The sequence below is a fragment of the Xiphophorus maculatus genome, chromosome 7, assembly GCF_002775205.1.
Source record: "Xiphophorus maculatus strain JP 163 A chromosome 7, X_maculatus-5.0-male, whole genome shotgun sequence".
In the NCBI taxonomy this organism is placed as follows: Eukaryota; Metazoa; Chordata; class Actinopteri; order Cyprinodontiformes; family Poeciliidae; genus Xiphophorus; species Xiphophorus maculatus.
Window position 1 is genome coordinate 17,705,431 of NC_036449.1, and position 17,752 is coordinate 17,723,182.

Below are 17,752 nucleotides of genomic sequence, written 5' to 3' on the forward strand. Positions count from 1 at the left end.
TTTTTTTTACAGATACCCTTTATTCTGATGCATGTCTGATTCAAAACTCAATGCAACCAAAAGGGCAGGGATTACGTTGTAGATAGGTTTAAAGCAGGGTTAAATTATAAAACAATATCCCTAGCTTTGAGCATTTTACAAAAGACTGTTTCATCCATCATCTCAAAATGACACAACAAAAAGTAAGAAAAGGAGAGCAATTCAAGAAACAGCCAAGAAGTCTATGGTAATTCTTAAAAAACTGCAGGCAACCATAAACTCTGCAATACAAAGTGAAATGATTATAAGATTCTGCAAAAAAAAAAAAGAAAAGTAATTAATAAAAATTTATGAAGGAAAGGGTCCTTCAACCCCAGGTTGTTTTTGTTTGTGTTGATTACAACCTGATGGTGCTGACAAGTGCAGACTAACTAATCAACTAATTGCTAAGGGTATATTGAAAGGTTACAGAACAATTAAGAGTAATTCAACTTGCAGAAAACGGTGGCTGAATGCATATCTCTCCCTTTTTCCAACACACACATTCACATCAATGCACAAGCTATACATTTGGTTCCTGCAACAACAAATAAAAACTACTGAAAATATTGCAATATTTTAAAGATTTGATAGCAAAACTTGGAATCCAAATTAATATTTTCACTTTGGAAAATTCCTGGAAAAAGAAAATCCATCTAAATGTTGCAATTTTCCCTCAGGCCCTCCTTTTTTATCAATATGTTTCTTTTTTTGAATAGACATAGCGCCTTTGTTACTCTGCCTACCTCGAGGCCACATCTTGCTGGAGACGTGCCAAATGTGTTCCACTTGTTGAGTCCATCACTTCCTCCAAAAGCCAACAGGAGCACACAGATGGACCTGCACGAGTGCACACAGCACTCCCTCACAGGCTTAGATGACTGCATTGCTATTATGTGCAATTCAGGAACAACAGATGACTACTCTGTAGCTCTCAGCAAGATGTGTCTCAGTACCCCTGCTTTGTTGAGAATGGTTCAGTCATCATGCCTTTGACTTCTGGTAAACAGTTATAGCTGCAACTCTACCTGTCTTGGATTGGCAGCTGTTGCACTACACACATCAATACTGTGTAGTATAAAAGAAAAGGTATACATTATGTTATTTTATTATGAATCTCATTCAGAAGTGTATGCTAAATGCAAATGATATCTCTCGAAAAAAAAAACTAAACCAATTATGATGAAAGAATAGTAAAAAATTGTCCCACAGCTCTTGCATGTAAAATAACTTAAAATGTTCTTAAAATCAAAAATAGTCTTCAAATGAAACTAGATTACTAGATTTTTACTTTGTACTAGATTGTAATGTCATTCCCTCATCAAAACGATATCTGATATTGTTGTTATGAAGTATTAAAGGCAGAAAGAGCAGGAGGCTCTTAAAGAGACAGATGTCAAATTGCAAAGTCAGATTTATTTTAAATAATGTAATTTCTTGATTGCTGTATGGAATGGCACTATGCACCTGGAAAATACATAATACGACTCTTTAAACAACCACCTCATCATGCAAGCAGAAAGGAAAGTAAAACATGTTTTATAATATACACAACTTGTATATATATATATATATATATATATATATATATATATATAAATATATATATATATATATATATATCATCACAGTCACTGATTGAATGGAATGGTGGATTACAATGATGGTGGTGAAAAACATATGTGGACTTACAAACGAACGAATAGCAAGCATGATGATGTCACACCCGTTATTTGCTGTTCAGCTAACAACAATGAAAGTAGAGTCTGTGGTCCTATGTAGCGATCCCTCCAAGTTCCTCATATACCTTAAATACCATGAAAACAAATATTAATCTGCGGTTGGTCACCACACAAACAGAACAAGCTGTGTGGTGCACAAAGCAGAACAAAATCATGGCTACAATTTTAACCACAGCAGAGCTTTAGCAGCTGGAGTCGGAGAGATAATTTTGAACCTTTTATAAGGTAGACATGAGATGAAGGGGAAACAGATACTTGACTTTTGGAAAGTGTGGAAAGGGTGTAAGGCTAATAAAATCATCCCACCATCATGTTGTAAGGATGTTATGCCGCAGCAGGAACCAATATACGTCACAAAATCGACATTATCATGGGGAAAGAACATAATGTAGAAATGTTGAAGCAACACCTAAAGACGTCAACCAGGAAGTATAGCTTATGTTCTTCAAAATGGACAATTGCTCTATATTGCCAAATTAATTACTAATTGACTTTATGACTAACTAAGTCGGTTTGGAGTTGTCATCATAAACCCCTAATCTCAGTTTCATAGGAAATGTTGTGTGCAAGAACAAGCGATCCTGACATCAGTTATGTCAGAAGGAATGGTCCAATATGCCAGCAAACTATTTTGATGTTTGTGGTAGAGTACAATTTTTTGTTTTTACCCAAGTCATTAAGTGTAAAAGATAATTCTACCAATTACAAATGAAACATATGTGTGAATTTTTGTAAAATCTGGCCTATATGTATATGACTGAATAAATTAACTGAGTTAAATTCAATATGTAACAATGTATCTGTTATCTGTTGTGGCCAACTGTGTTGGTGCCCATGTGTTAATGCGTGTACATGTGTGAGTGGGTGATTCTGAGCATGAGCTTGAATATATGTCAGTGTGTGTTTGTCCATATCTGTGTGTGTGCACCTGTTGATGTGTTTGTTGATGCCTGGTCTGTGCTCCTCTCCTCATGCGCAGGCACTCAAGAGACGCCTGCGCTAATGGAAGCTGAAGCTGTCGTGGTGGTATTGATTGCTCAGACCTGCAGATTATTGCTCTGAAGAGTGACCAACAACAACCCACTGAGGTTGAAAAAAAAAAAACCTTCTCTAACCAACAGGAGTCCAGCCGCTCAACCCTGAGAAGCAACATGTTTAATTGTTTGTGGTGTTCTCCGGCCCCTACAGCTCAGGGCCCTGAGGGAGAAAGGCAAGTCCAGGGCCTGACCTTTCCCTTCCATTGCCAGCCTCATTCACGTGTAGACTAGGAAATGTATCAGTGCTTCGCACGACAACATTGCTCCAATTACCAGATACAAACAAAATCTGAGCCCTTATCAAATGGAATAGAAACATTGCATCCAGAGGCCAGGTGGCAGGCAATGCACAGTTCGGTAATATTAGTCCAAATATTTTGCATTTTAAAATTTATATTCATGGTTCGTTCACATTTTTGATGGCACAATTGCATACTTTTCTAGACTCAAGTTCCCAAAATTCTCTGACCTTTATAACCAATGCTTACATTTATGTTTAAAACACACAACACTGAATCTAATATTTTTATAGTGGTCAAGCTTTACATGGGGAAATACAGTATGTTGGTGACAAGGACAGATGCATGGATGTTTTAAATAAAACTCCACACTTTTCCAGACAGAACAATGCTCCTCTATGAATGATATAAACTGTCTGTATTTATCCTACGAAAATAGCAATATGCTGTGCAGTATATTAATTTATGCTTCCCAAAAGGGATTTCTGGGCTTTCTAACTAAACGTCAGCTCAAGCTAGAGATCATCCTAAACACCTACATTGATTGCTGAACAAAAATGGTGAGAGGTGCATTAGGAGAGTCAGGTCCATGTTGGCAACACACTCAATCAGCATTCAGCTCAGTTGTTTGCAATTATAATGAATATTAATGACTGTTTTCTCATACATAATATTCTCATAATGACTCCACAAAGTAAATGCGGCCCTCCTAAACAACCATTTATCATAACTACATACCACAGCAATAATACTGTCAACTACTGCAAAAATAGAGCCATCAGTTACGCTCTCTTCAAACTCTAATGTGTAAGCATATATCTGTCAAAACGAACCAGAAAAAAACAACAACAAAAAACTACAACCTTTATAAAATTGCATTAAATATTAAAGCCACTGACTGTAAGATGAGTATCATCTCCTATTATTTTCCTTTACCACTCTATTCTTTATTAATTCTGGCAGCAAATGCATTTTTACACACACAATATATCTTTATATTTCTCTCTAACTGTCATTAACCATGTCCATTACTAAACAAAATGTAATTGATGGTTGCTTATATGCTCAAGATCCCCCCCTGTCCCCCCTTTACTTCCATCAAATACCTTTTCCCGAGGGCCATTAAAACAGAAGAAGCCAGGCTCAATCCACACAGACATTATCTGCGAGCGGCTGAACCCTGTTTGGGAATTGGTAAAGCGTACAGAGAAATAGACTTGGGACAGAACACCCTGGCAAATTCCATTTCACAACTGAAGTGGTCTACTTGTGAAAGATCATTTGGGTTGGAGTGAGTAAACAGAGGGGACTCCATCGCTCTCAATGACTTATGTGTGAAAGCTGGGGATTACAGGCGATCAGGAAGTCTTGGAGCTGTTTGGAGAGGAATTGCCTTGCAAAATGAATCAAACTCCGGGCACTGTGTTTCGCAAAAGCATCTGCTTTTCTCTCTCTTGTTTTGGCTGCATGGGACTTCAGGGAATCAAATGGGTCAAACTGATGAATACTGACAGCATTTTGTTTTAATTCACTAATACTTCTGAAGTAAACTAATATAGAAACCTGATTTTTGTATGTGATTTTTTAACAATTTAAGTCAACGCCTTAAATTGTACAAAATTATTGTTCCTTCACAGCTTTTTCTATTTCAGAAAGATTTAACGTTTTGCCTTAAGCTGAAATAAAACAGCATTTTTTGTTCTTTTTCTTTCTTTAAATATAAAAAAAATCATATGGATTTCTTTTGGATGGTAAAACACATATTGCTTTGTGTTGGACTCAGCAGCTGATCCTTAATTAAGAGTGCGTTTTTCCTTTCTTTTTGTCAAACCCTTGACCTTTGCCTCAGAGTCGTCAAACTCATTCTCTAACTACAACTAATTTGAAGTATCTGACCACTTACAGAAAAATATAATCCTCATTGTTAATCCTCATGGCCGAAGTTTCTGTCAACAAAACCACTCGGTGTGAAAATTTGTATTTTATAGTTTTTCTTTTCAGTGTCATACACCTGTCTATTTCTGTGTTGATGAGAATATGGTAATGAAGAAATTATATACCTACTTGTTACTTATTTTGCATGTGATTATATAATAGCAGAACAAAACTTTATGGGGCTTCTTAATGTCAAAAGACCAGCTTATGTAGCGAGTAATCCTGAATGCAATGATATTGTTGTAAGATTTATTTTAAGCATTGTCAGCCAAATTGAAACTGTGATTTTAGTAACATTTATTAAAGTTTGTACTGGAACTCAACTGTCACTTTGAACGATGCTTTTTAGTCATTTCCCCAAGCCTGAATGTGCCAAGTTTATCGGTTCAAACCAATATATCATATTATTTATCAAAACAGAAAGATAACTTCCCTGCCAAGGTGCAGTACTATGTGATTTCTAGGCACATGCTGCCATTTAATAGCACAATCAAGCAACTATGTAACTTTCAGTCATGATAAAAATGCTATATATGTCGAATATGACTTATCAGACATTTGACTTTGCAATTTAACTCCTTACCTGCCTCTTTGAAAACTCCTGCTGTTTCTGAAACTCCACCTTCAGGAAGTCTTCACAACATCACTCCTCTATTAACCCTATAGCAAAGTTTTTGCCAGCATTGCACTGGTAGCTCATATAATGAGCTCAGTAAATGTGCAGTTCTGCCAGGTGTTTGCTAATTGCTGCTGACTAGTCTGAAGGAGCTGAGTGGCGGCACTCCTGTGTGAGGTGGAAGGTTGGAAGCTTAGAAACTGGAGCTCCAAGGAGGAGCTGTGTATTGAAGGTGGCTCTAGGACTTGCCAGGCATTTTGCACAGCTGAGTAGTTGCCACAGGAGATTAAATGATTTTTCAAACCTGCATTAAACAATCAAAGCAACACTCATAACATTATGTAAAGCTGATTTTCCATAATACTGCCTTAATAAGCATTTGACATGAAGAGGGAAGTGAATCTTTATTGTAGTAGACAATGTCTGCACAGAATAGCATTTGATTAAGGGAAAAAATCATGTAGAAAAAATTTTGTGACAACCTGGCTTAGGTGGAGATCAAATGACTTGCACTGAAGCATCAGAAGGACAGAAAGGCAATATTGTACTCATGTTCATATGAACATAAGTACAGTATTGAATTTATAGGGGATGTAATGCAAGGCAGATTGCATAACCTATGATGGAATTAAAAAAACATGTTTTCCAAATTTAAATTATTACCAGACAACAACCAGAAAAATCAGAAGGGACATTAAATGTATCATTAACATTGGAAACCTGTTAAAGCAAAGAGGGAAAAAAAGAGATAAGCAGAGGAAATGCAATCACAAATTTCTGATAACTACATATAATTTCTTTAATTATTATTATTGTTTTTGTTTTATTATGTTGAATTAGGCATAGTTAATCACTCATTTGTGCTCCCATGTTGCAGCTGCATGCATTCTCATTCAATAAATTGATTTAAAAAATACCATATGCATTGCATAAAAGTAGGAAACAAAAATTAATAGGATTTTTTTAAGACATCAAATTATTTAAATCCATGTTCATCAACTTGTTAAAAAAATTCCACAGTGTGATGGCAGTAAGCTTTTACATAAACACAAAAGCACTTAAGTGTGATGGGCGAAGAGGCACTCAGTTACTGTGGAGCCAGTGAAGCTGATAAAAAGGGAGAGGCATTAATTGAATGACCCTGGCATCACTTGTTTAAATAAGCAGATGTGCTTCAATATCAAAGGCACACAACTGTAGAAAATTGTGTCTTACTGGCTTTTAGTGTCTTCATCTTTGACCATTTTTTAAATGTTGTTTAACTGTTAACTAATCAGCCTCAGTAAAATTATACACATAATGTAAGTGACCTTACAGTGTAGGTCATCTGCAACGCACTGAAGTCTTTAGATTTAAATTAACTCTTGCTGGGGAATTCTTAAGGGTTAAAATCACACTAATTTACTTTTTTATCAGACTGCTAACAAGCTGTTTTGATGTTAATGTGATTTTATGTGTTTCTGAACACATCAGAACTGAAGAGAAATAAGCGAAGACAGACAGAAGGTATACCTGGTAGAAAAATGTTTTAATAGTGGAAAATATCTGAATTCCTGCAGAGGACACGCCATGGCTGCTATGACGGATCCGTCAAAACAGCAGAGTCTGTCTCTCCTGATGTGGACTTGGACTTGGACTCAACCTGCTGCTGACTGCAGCTCTGCACTGTCCACTGGCACTCAGCCAAACTATGCATGCTACTATTGTCCTTCACAATCCAATCTCATGTTTACTACTCAGTTAAAATGCAACTTTGTAATAATGCACGCATCAGGTGCGGGCATTAAATACAAGTGATTTATGTGTTATTTGGACTGAATAATAGTGGCAGCTTCTCAAAGTTATTCACAATCAGAAGACAAAACGGAGTCTTCACAAAAGTGTTTTTGTCATGCTTTCTTGCCGACCATATGACACCATGCTGTACAGTATGCCTTGGAGCAGACTTCTAAACAGTCCCGGCATCATCTGGTGTATCTGTCACATCCACAATTACATTATTGCTGTTTCACTCACTCGAGCCACTGTGTCAGAGCTCTCAAAAACCAAACAGATGGAGCTTGTTGGCAACAGAAGGCATGCAAATCATGGATCATTTGATTGGAGATATTATTTAATTATTCAACCAAGTGGTCGTCTTGGATACAACTCAATACATGCTGCCTACTGTACAATATGTGTACACAACTGTTACAATCTTTGTCTAATATGAAAACTAATTGTGTTTTATGAGGAGCATTGTATCGAGCATATAGCAAACATCTAGCAGAGTAAGAAAAAATAACTGTTGCTTTTAGTGGTGTACATTTTGGATTGACTGCAGTTTACTATCTGCATGCACATATTCACATATTTACAGTCACATTCACAGTACTGGTCTAGCCACATTTAAGTACAATGTTCATTTTATACAAGCTTTATAAAAACCAAGGGGGAAAGCAGGGGGAGAGGCAGCTATGACAATGAACCTAAATTTCAATCATGTCATACAAGGCAAGGATTTCACGCAGTGAAGTAAATTAAATGAAAATTTGGTGTTGGCTGAAATAGTTTGCAGAAAAACAAAATGAGCTGTATTTAACATCCAGGCACAATGTTGAAAAGTGACAATTGCTTATCTCCATGGAGATCAATAATGGCTGCGGGATCATTGTGTAAAGTGTCTGCAGGTTTAATGCAGAAAGGATGTCATTATTATTTTCTTTCTCCTAATGACCATCATTATGCACGGACACTGATTGAATTCCATTTGTTACCTACGTTTGAGCCTGAGTGGAATAATTACCATTTAAGTATCTCCATTAAAATTCATGTTCATACTCAGACTGTCTTTTAAAAATAACTAAAGTATTGAATGAATAGAAAATGCATCAGATATAACACAGGCTTGCGTTCATACTTCAAGTATAATTACATGTATTAAAGCTTGTCTTCTTTTTTCCCAGTTTGTCCACTTTTGATCAAGAAAAGCAGCTGCTATTCGGTTGTTATCAATACAACACACTCTTAATATTTAATTAAAATGGATTGCTGGTAAGTGTGATCAATACTCAACACCCTTTCTAAATTGCTTTTTCAACCTCTTGAGTCACATAGAAAATAAATATGTTCTAATGCTTACATATAAGTCTGTTACAATTCTGCTTTCTTAGATGTGTCACAAGCAAACCAGTGATTGTGTTGCATTCAGACATCAGCAGATCTTTTTCTGCTGTGCCAAACATGGATGACAGCTTTAAACAAGATTTATTCCCAAAGCAACTTTGTCATAGGTCTATAAGCCTATTTCTTTATCCACTGGCGCATGAATTTGGCAACAACAAAACATGTCACTCCTTGTTTCTAGTTTTACTGGTGGTCATCCTTGAGCCTGTAGTCACCCAAGTGGAAGTAACTATGTTTACATTGCAGGTACATAAGCAGCCTCCTTCTCAACACAGTCATCTTTCTGTAAATACACAGCCGGAGCAGAACAGCGAGCCGGTGGAGGAGAACGGAGAAGGGATTTAGCCCCACCTAATCAATCACTGACAGATTACTGCTAAAGCTACTTCCATAAACATTAAAGAGGGACAAATGCAGAATTGCAACTGAACAAGTGCTAGTTTTAAGCCAACAGCAGGACTTCCTGGTGATTTATCAAAGTCACTGCCACTGAGCAGCATGCCTGCGTGATTGTAGTTCACAACGGACAGAACTAAGGCACAGAGCTGAAAGGAGTGTTTATGCCCTCAGCTGTGGCACCGTCAGCCTTGTGGAATTTACTGTAAATCACATTGCCTTTATTGCAAGATTTAGTAGCTTATCCTCTTGTGGGCTCTATTCACTTCAAGATACTCCCTATTAGAATTTCAGCTAGAGTATATGCACACTGACTTAACAACATAGTTAGAATTTATCCCATAATAATGATGTGACAGTTGGCATGCATTTTATTTACACAGATGTCTATTAATGTTTTTGGAACATAATTATTCACTTAAACGTAAATTCACAATGAATTAAATAAAATTAATTATCTTAAAATTATATTGTATGTTGACTTGAGCAATCATTTCATAAAAAAGGATCACAGTATGTATCTAACATTACATATTGCAGAAAAAAATATTTAACATGCATTCAAAATCAGCACAAATCGATCAATAACAAATACTTCAGAGTAATAAGGAGAGAGTTTCACAGAGGTTGCTTTTAGTGCAAACAAGTCTTAAACATGCATACGATTTTCACTAAAAAGGCAGTTGTTGCTACATGTTGTCCAGAGCATGTAGCGACAGGGAACAATTGCCTGCATTAGCTCATTGATTTTGAAGCAATTCCTCATTCTGAGGATGCATGTAGTGGTGGTAGATGGTGGAGAGAAAAACTCACTTTTCCATGCACATCTCATGCAAAGCTGAGATGTGCATGAAGATGGGTTAAGAAATTTAGCTAAAAAATATGAATTTAGCATTAGCACTGCTGCTAAACTAGTCAAGGTAGCTGATATAAACATCTTACATGTGTTCTAACAGAGGTCATGTTTATTGTTTTCTGTAATCACCACCTTTCATTGGCATCACCTACTGAAGAAACTCAGCTTGCAAGCAGGATTGATTCCAGAGTTAGTCTAATATTGTTTAAATTAATCTACTATCCCACATTACATTTACAAAAAGGTAATGAATAACTAATGTTTCACATAAATTTTATTTTACTAGTGCGAGGATTCAAACATTTGAAGAACTATCAGCGGCATCTGGTCTGTAAGTGATTGCATTTTGATTATCTTTTATTCACCATAATATCTGGTACTCTTCAGGCAAATTGTTTTATGGTTGTGACTCGACTAGAGCAAGTGTGCATTTGAGCTCAACAATCTTTATTCCTGATGAGAAATCATTGACTCTGATGGCCCAGAGATGCAGTACAGCACCTCAGCAAATTATATTGTTTACAGCATCACTCCATGAAAAGTCCCCAAATCGAATTTGATTAACTTGTGTAATGATGGAGAATATAAACACAGACCCAAGATGAAAAAGCATTATAGGTTTCAGGGCCAGGCCAAGAACTCAACATGTTTTTATTTGTTATGAAACATGATGCAAGTATAGCTGCTGTGATTACGCTGAGGATCAGTCAATACCTCGACAAACCACTGATCAGGGGAATAAAAACGGTTACGTGAAGATGCATGCTCCGCTGCCTGCTGATGGTTTCTCCGGAGTCAGTGCTTCACTGCCCGGCAACGCTGCTGAAGTGATCCCACGTGAAATAGGATTCAGTAGGCAGAGGGTCAAAAAAAAGAAAAAAGCAAGTCACATGCCTTGTAGGCCCCTAGCTTCGTTCTGGGGGAAATGAACAGTTTTGCTGGGTGAGCAACAGGAAAGCGCATATATTCAATTGTTTTCTTTCTGTCATTCAAGGGCTGAATTTCATTTCTGTTCATTTTATTACCAAAGTCCAAAAGTAAATATGTTGATCTTAAATCATAAAGACAACAGAACAAAAAGTAGAAATATGCCATTTTTTTCCTGAAGGTTTTGGCATGTGTCAAAAATTCCAGAATGTGATGGACATGAACTATGCTCCCTATGGCTGTGTGTGTGTGTGTGAGTTTGCGTGTTGCAATGTGCGTGTGGGGGTGTGTGTGCGGGGGTCTGCATGATGTGTGTATTGACGTGCTGTAGCAAGAGTTCAGGGAGGCAGCTGAGCAAAATAATTTAGAATGTCCTGCCTGCTGACACAAGGACAAAGGCACAGACTGAACATGCCCATATGAGGAAGGAGACAATGGACGTGGCTACACCTGGAAATGCACTGCTGTTGTTTTCACTGTGACCTTCACAGCACACAGAAATTTTCACAGGCTGTTCCTCTGCAAGCTCGGACGCTCACTTCTACTTGAGCCATGTGAGCATATGAATTATCTGATGAATGCTGGCGTCTTCTAATGCCCAGCAGCAGAATAACTGTTCCCTCACTCTCCCTGTCTCTTTGTTGTATAGCTTACTAATATGAAATGCCTGGTACTTTAAAATACAGCTTGAGTGAATGTGTTGAAAGTGTCATTTCCAGGTGAAGTTCAGTGGCTGCTCCCTGTCCTGCCTTATGATTTCTCCAAAGAGTTAGGGCAGATGGAATTAGCATGTTGCAGCCAAGGGAGCGCTGAAGGCTGAATCAATGAATCTTTTCCAGGGCCTTGGGTATGGAGATGAAGGAGCATAATGCAAGTTTTGGGGCCAAACCTCACATAATGTGTCAAACCAGGGTCTCTTTGGTTTCCCTAGTGTAACCAAGGGACCAGCTGTCTCTTTCAAGGTATTCAGTAAAATAAAGAGATCCATCACCATAACGATCATTATTAAGGTATGAGTATAATAAAAATATATATCTCACTCTGTAACTGGGTTTTAATTAACCAACACCAGGTCAAAATCATAATTTTCATGAGTGTGTATATGTTGGTGTTTTGCCTGAACATATAATTTCTTGGATGTCTTGCTTTTCTTTAGGTTTTGTTAACTAATGTTCCTGTATAAATTTACTGTGTATCTAATGCTGCAGCACATGGCTCCCCCACCGTGATCCCCATGGGCTGCTGCTGTCCTGCATGTTTAGGTGTTTCCCTGTTGCTACACACCTGATATACAGTATATGAATGAGTGATTAACAGGCTTTTCTAACACTAGGAGGCATGCAGAGGAGGTAACGCAATCATTTGAATCAGTTGTGCTTGAACAAGGACATGTTTAAACTTTATATAGCGGGCCAGGATTGCAACCCCATTACTTAAGTATTGATCATTTAATCTCTAGTTGCAAGTACGTTTGGCAAGCACTGACTTTTGAGCATGTAAAAAAGCTTTCTGTGACATGAGGGCTGAAAGTTAGAGTCACCATATCTGCTGGATATCAGGCAGATAACAGTGTAAGGATATTAATGAAGATCCCAAAATAGTTTACAGCTCACAAACTTTTGATGGAACCTCACTTTGAATATTCTAAAGTAACCCTTAATCAGGACATGTTATGTTTCTGCTGAGAAGTCAAAAACAAATTGGCAGGAAATTCATTTTGGATTAGTTTTTCCTGTTATCAAAAAAAAAAAAAAAACTAAAGAAGGAAAAACAACACTTTTATTAATACTTTGAATGACAATTGTTTTGCATGTAGGGGACACTGTTTTCTATATGAACCTTGATTCATTGTCCCACTTGCATAATTTTCTTATCACATACAAATTAGTAATTTTGATGAATTTGGACAAAGAGGTCTCTTGTAACATAATAAATCAAATTGTGAGGTCAATGTTGAAAACCCTCCTTTAAAATACGGACGGCCACCGACATTGGCATTGTAGTGCCCTTAAACACATGAAGACATCTGCGATTTTTGGGTTGGTTAAAATGGAGTGCTGTTCCACACAAAGCACATCACCCATTCACCATTTTCTCAGCATTTATCAGTGGGCACAACAGTGGCAAATTCCCATTGACTCCACATGTGTAAAATTACAACACTTGTTCAAAGCATAACTAACAGGTAGGTTATATTTATCTACATGTGTACTGCCTATACAGCCCACATCAAAATCAGCTTTTGGACTGTGAAGTCATGAGGTGAAGCATTTTGTGGTGGGCAATGTATGGAAGATTGTGTTGGATTGTACCGTTGTTCTGTTGCCCTGATTTCTTTACAGTTTGTGAACATTGAAATTTGAAAATAAAATCCAAACAAATTTAAGTTTAAAATCATGCACTTCTATTTTTGACTACAAAAATTTTATCACATTAACATATATGTTTTAAAGATATATATTATCAGAAAAATCTAATAACCCCTTTTTAGTTTTCTGATGCACAAAATTAAATTACGAAAACACGCACGGACTGTTGAATATATTTAACTGCTGCCCATTGGGGGTGACTTTCTTTGAATTTGGCTCTCACCGGACGGAACATGCGCAGTGGCGCGGCGTGCTGCCTTCAGTCAGTGGAGCAGCTGTCCAGGATTTGGAATTCCAACATGGCAGAGGCTGTGGTCAGTCTTTCCCCGACTAACTTGGAATGGTTTCAAATCGAGAGCAGCTTCGCTTGATCGCGGCGAGTCCCGTGTTCGTCCCTGCGTTCCGCGGATTGATGGTCCCGTAAGCTGTGACTGCCCTGTCACCTCACACAGGTGAGTCCCGCTCCGTCTGCCAGTGATGCGAACAAATTATAGAAAGAGAAACTGAGCAGCTCCGTGGAAGCGCTGAGAGACCGTGCCGCGCATCAGAGGGCTGCAGCGCTGTCCGTCTGCGGACGCTCATCCTGCGTGTTTCATTTTTTCTTTTACTATTATTTCCCACACGAAATGGCACGCATTAGAAAAAAAGCGAGGCACATGATTTTGAAGTTAGAACCTACTTTGTTATTGCCGCGGCACTCTGCGCAGTTTGAGGGCTGGATCCAGGCTTTCTTTTACTAAATAACTTTCCTGCATTGGGAAGTTTTTGCATGTCAGCCTGAATAAAAGTGGCCGCTGGAACTGCAGGCGGGAGGTTAATAGAAAGATGGGCTGTCATTGCGCTCTTAGTGGGACAACTGCTGGCAAGTAATCTATTTTAAACGTAAAGGGAGGAGGGGGGCTTCACGCTGCTTTAGCCTCTTCCTCTTAATGGGCGGCTTGAAGAATGTGTGTTTTATGTCATCTACAGTGCCTCACATGCTTCCTATTCTCTAGTTTCAACTCAGCGCAAGAAGTGACAGCCCCTACACTCGCGTCTCTGTCCACGGGATTTAAAAAATATATATATTTTATTTATTTCATTTTTTTCTTTCAGCTTAACCTTAATTATTCGACTAAAATGAGCGCCTAAGGAAAAGAACAACGGAGCCTTTTTTTTTTTTTAAGTTGTGAAATCTGATAGCTTAAGGAAGAAAGTGGCTGTAATGAGAAGCAACCTTTGGAATTCCACCTCGTGAAAATTCCGATTCTGCTGTTTTTTCCCCCTCTCCTTTTGTTTTTAGGCTCGAAGACATGATCACTAGCAGCAGTATTTATGGTAGGCCTATGTTCAATTTGCAATTATCTTCATTGTTATATTTTTTTTGTGATTTGTTATATTTTGGGAGGAGAAAAGCTGTCATTGCAGTATTTATACTGTCTTTTTGTGTGCATGGTTCATCCTAATAAGTTTCTTTAATACAGAGTTGATATCTTAATGATCAGAGATATGAGAGGATGGTGTGTTATTGATTTCAGACAAATAGTGTTTTCAGCTATTTCAATTTGAGTTCACAGAAGAAGCAGTTACCTTCATTTTAATTTTGCTTGTTGTTTCTAGAAGTGCTGTACAACTTTTCAAACCTTCATGCATGCATAAATCTAAAAATATGAATGCATTTGTAGTACCTAATAATTTGCATTAATAAACACATTTTAAATCCAAATTATTTTTTATGATTTTAGTAGCAGATTGCGTTCACATCTTTATGTTATAAATATCATATATTGTTCACCCTAGTTCCTAATATACATTTTACCAGTTTAATGACACAGAAAAGCTCGGGATCTATTTAAATATTTAAGCTCGTTATTTAGAGTGTAGACTTACTGGTACAGTTTCACAGTTATCAATGTGCAATAGTTGCGCTTCAGTTTAATTAGTTATTATACACACAGAAAAATGACAGTAAACCAAAATATGTCTTTATAACAAAGTCCCATTTAAGTTGACTTTTAAACAAGGGGCGACTGTTTTCAGTTGTCTTTCAACACAAGTCGAAATAAAATCAGATCTGCTCACACATTTCGCTTCATATGTCAGGAATAGTTCTCATTCTTTGTTCCAGCGGTAATTATTTGAGACAAGCCAGTAAATGGACACAAAGTCTGGTAGTGGGTGCGTGTGTATGTGGTGTGGGGGGAGAGAGGTACGTAACAAGTTGTGCGAATTCTCTCCCCCTGCAAACACTTTGTCCTGTGTGAACCTTTTCTCCACCTCCCAGTTATGAACAACTCACTTAATTGTGTTCTTGCAGTTCATTTGCATGTTTTGCTCTGAGAGGAAATTAAATATTGCCATCAGTGAGCTGAAGTGTGTTTTCACTCCTCTTCAAAAAAAGAAAAAAAAAACTGCATTCCAGCATCTGTCATTCAGTGGTTAAAAAAACGTACATTACCATCACATTCATTATGTGTAAGTGTTTTGTTGTAATTTGTTTTTGTAAAGTGGATATTAAATTTGGTTGCTTGTATTTTGAATGTATCGTCCCATTTGTGTTTTGCCATGCATGTGTGATGAGTATTTTTATTGAACTGAATTTTGATACTAGCTCCTAAGACAGTAGGAACATATGTGTTCCTGTTTATATTTTAGTTTGTCCTCCTGTACTCTTCAGATTTACTATTTTTGATTTTTAATGGATTAATTAATTAAAATAAAAGTATGGGAACAGATGTATTTCAACTTTCCAGTTTCTCATCAAATCTTGAGACAAGTATTGTTTTCTGGAAAGAAAAAAAAAAACTTTTTAAATATCTCTCCATGTTAAAAAATTATCTGGCATTTCTCACACCCCTCAGTATTTGACCCCTAATAATTAAGAAGTGCCTGAGCATATATTTCAGAGTTCAATCTCCTGAAGTGTTCCACGCCTGAGCTCCTGCAGAGCATTAGGCGATTCTTGCAGATCCTTACTTAACCTCAGACACCTCGGATGTGCACAGAAAGAATGCTGGCAGCGATGTTTATTTCTGGAAAGACAACATCTGCGTTAACAATTCCAGCTTCTGCTTGACATGAACCTTAGAGGGAAAAAAAACGTCGGCAACAGATGCTGAACCCCCCCATGTTTTCGTCACCCTTTTCAATGTTTGTCACATTTTCTTGTAAAGAGTGATGGCTATTATTAGCAAGGTAAAGATATTTGTTTTACTTTTAGGCAGTTGAAGTAACAAAAGAAAATCTTGTTGAAAGAAGATTTTCTGGTTCAGTCTTATATAGTCAAATTGGAAGTAAAATATTAAAGTGAAATTTGACACTTTAAATATTCACTTTTAATCAAGTAAGTGCTTGCTTATTTATCTACCAGGAATGTTATGTTAGTCTTTCCTCTGTCTATTATTTCCAGATGCAACAAAGTACAAACAGAAAACGTCAGCAATGTGCGTCCTAAATAAATCTTTGAATTACTAACTTGACATGCCCTTGCCAAGCAATTTAGCGTCTCTAAGTGTTCTGTCTATATTCTAAAGTGTGCAGCATCTCACATCCCTAAAAATAAAGGGAAAAAATGCATACATTTTCAGCTGGCGTGACACTTCAACAATGACAATTAAAGGCTAACACTGACATCGCTGATTGCAGAAGCTTTGTAAATTGAGGAAATGTTAAATCTTTACACATGGATCTATAGAACCGTAACTACAAAAAAATCTCGTTGTCAGCGACTACATCAAATCTGATCAGAGCAGGATTGTCAGCTTTAAGAAAATATGTTAAGTGGTGTCTTTGCTGTTTTTTTATATATAAAAAGCAAGAGTCCCCATAGGAGTCAGACTAAGAAAAAAAAAAAACTCCAGTATTTCAACACGTTTCCCCTCCCTCCTCTCTCTTTGTCTATGTCTCTCCTTTTCTTGTTTCCACATCTCTGTCGTTTCCCTCATGGCAGCCTGCTATGTTATCTTTGTGCGTTTTCTCTCTACACTGACAATTCTCGCAGTGATTTAAGTTGGACTGCATTAGAAGGTGGAGGCAGCTGTCTGTTGCTATACTGAGGGACGTGTTTGCTCTACTGCAAAGATGAAGGACCATGAATCCTTGACATCCTCCCTTTTCCTTCCCCTCCTCCTCCTACCACCATCTCATTTAGACACAGTGACTGTCTGCTCAGACTTGTTTTTTTTTCCTCTGAGTGACAGCATATGGCATAGACATTTTTAAATGCATGTGCCTACATTTGACTGCTTGTAGCTACCAGCCTGTCGTGTAATTCATTCTTTATAGTAAAAACAAATTACAAATTAATTTTAATTGATTTTACAGGGCAAATAATTGTAGGTTGGATAATAAAGCACTAAAATCTGTTCCGCCTGCTAGAACTTTATAGAGCCCAGCTAAAAAAATGAAAAGTAGGAGAATGCTACAATTTTTTCTGAACTTAGCAACAGTACATGTATGAAAGCCTTTCCGTTC

At 37.3% G+C, this 17,752-nt stretch overlaps 1 protein-coding gene across 2 annotated transcripts in view; it reads left to right on the forward strand.

Moving 5' to 3' along the window:
• Positions 1 to 13,484: 13,484 nt before the first annotated feature.
• fign (fidgetin, microtubule severing factor) overlaps positions 13,485 to 17,752 on the forward strand; it is a 38,904-nt gene continuing 34,636 nt past the window's right edge. The window contains exons 1-2 of one of the 2 annotated variants that reach the window (XM_023336240.1): positions 13,485 to 13,752; positions 14,583 to 14,617. In XM_023336240.1, the coding sequence (XP_023192008.1) occupies positions 14,593 to 14,617 (25 nt within the window). In that variant the 5' untranslated portion in view covers positions 13,485 to 13,752; positions 14,583 to 14,592. The remainder of the gene's footprint in view (positions 13,753 to 14,582; positions 14,618 to 17,752) is intronic. The other variant, XM_023336241.1, reaches the window with a different exon arrangement.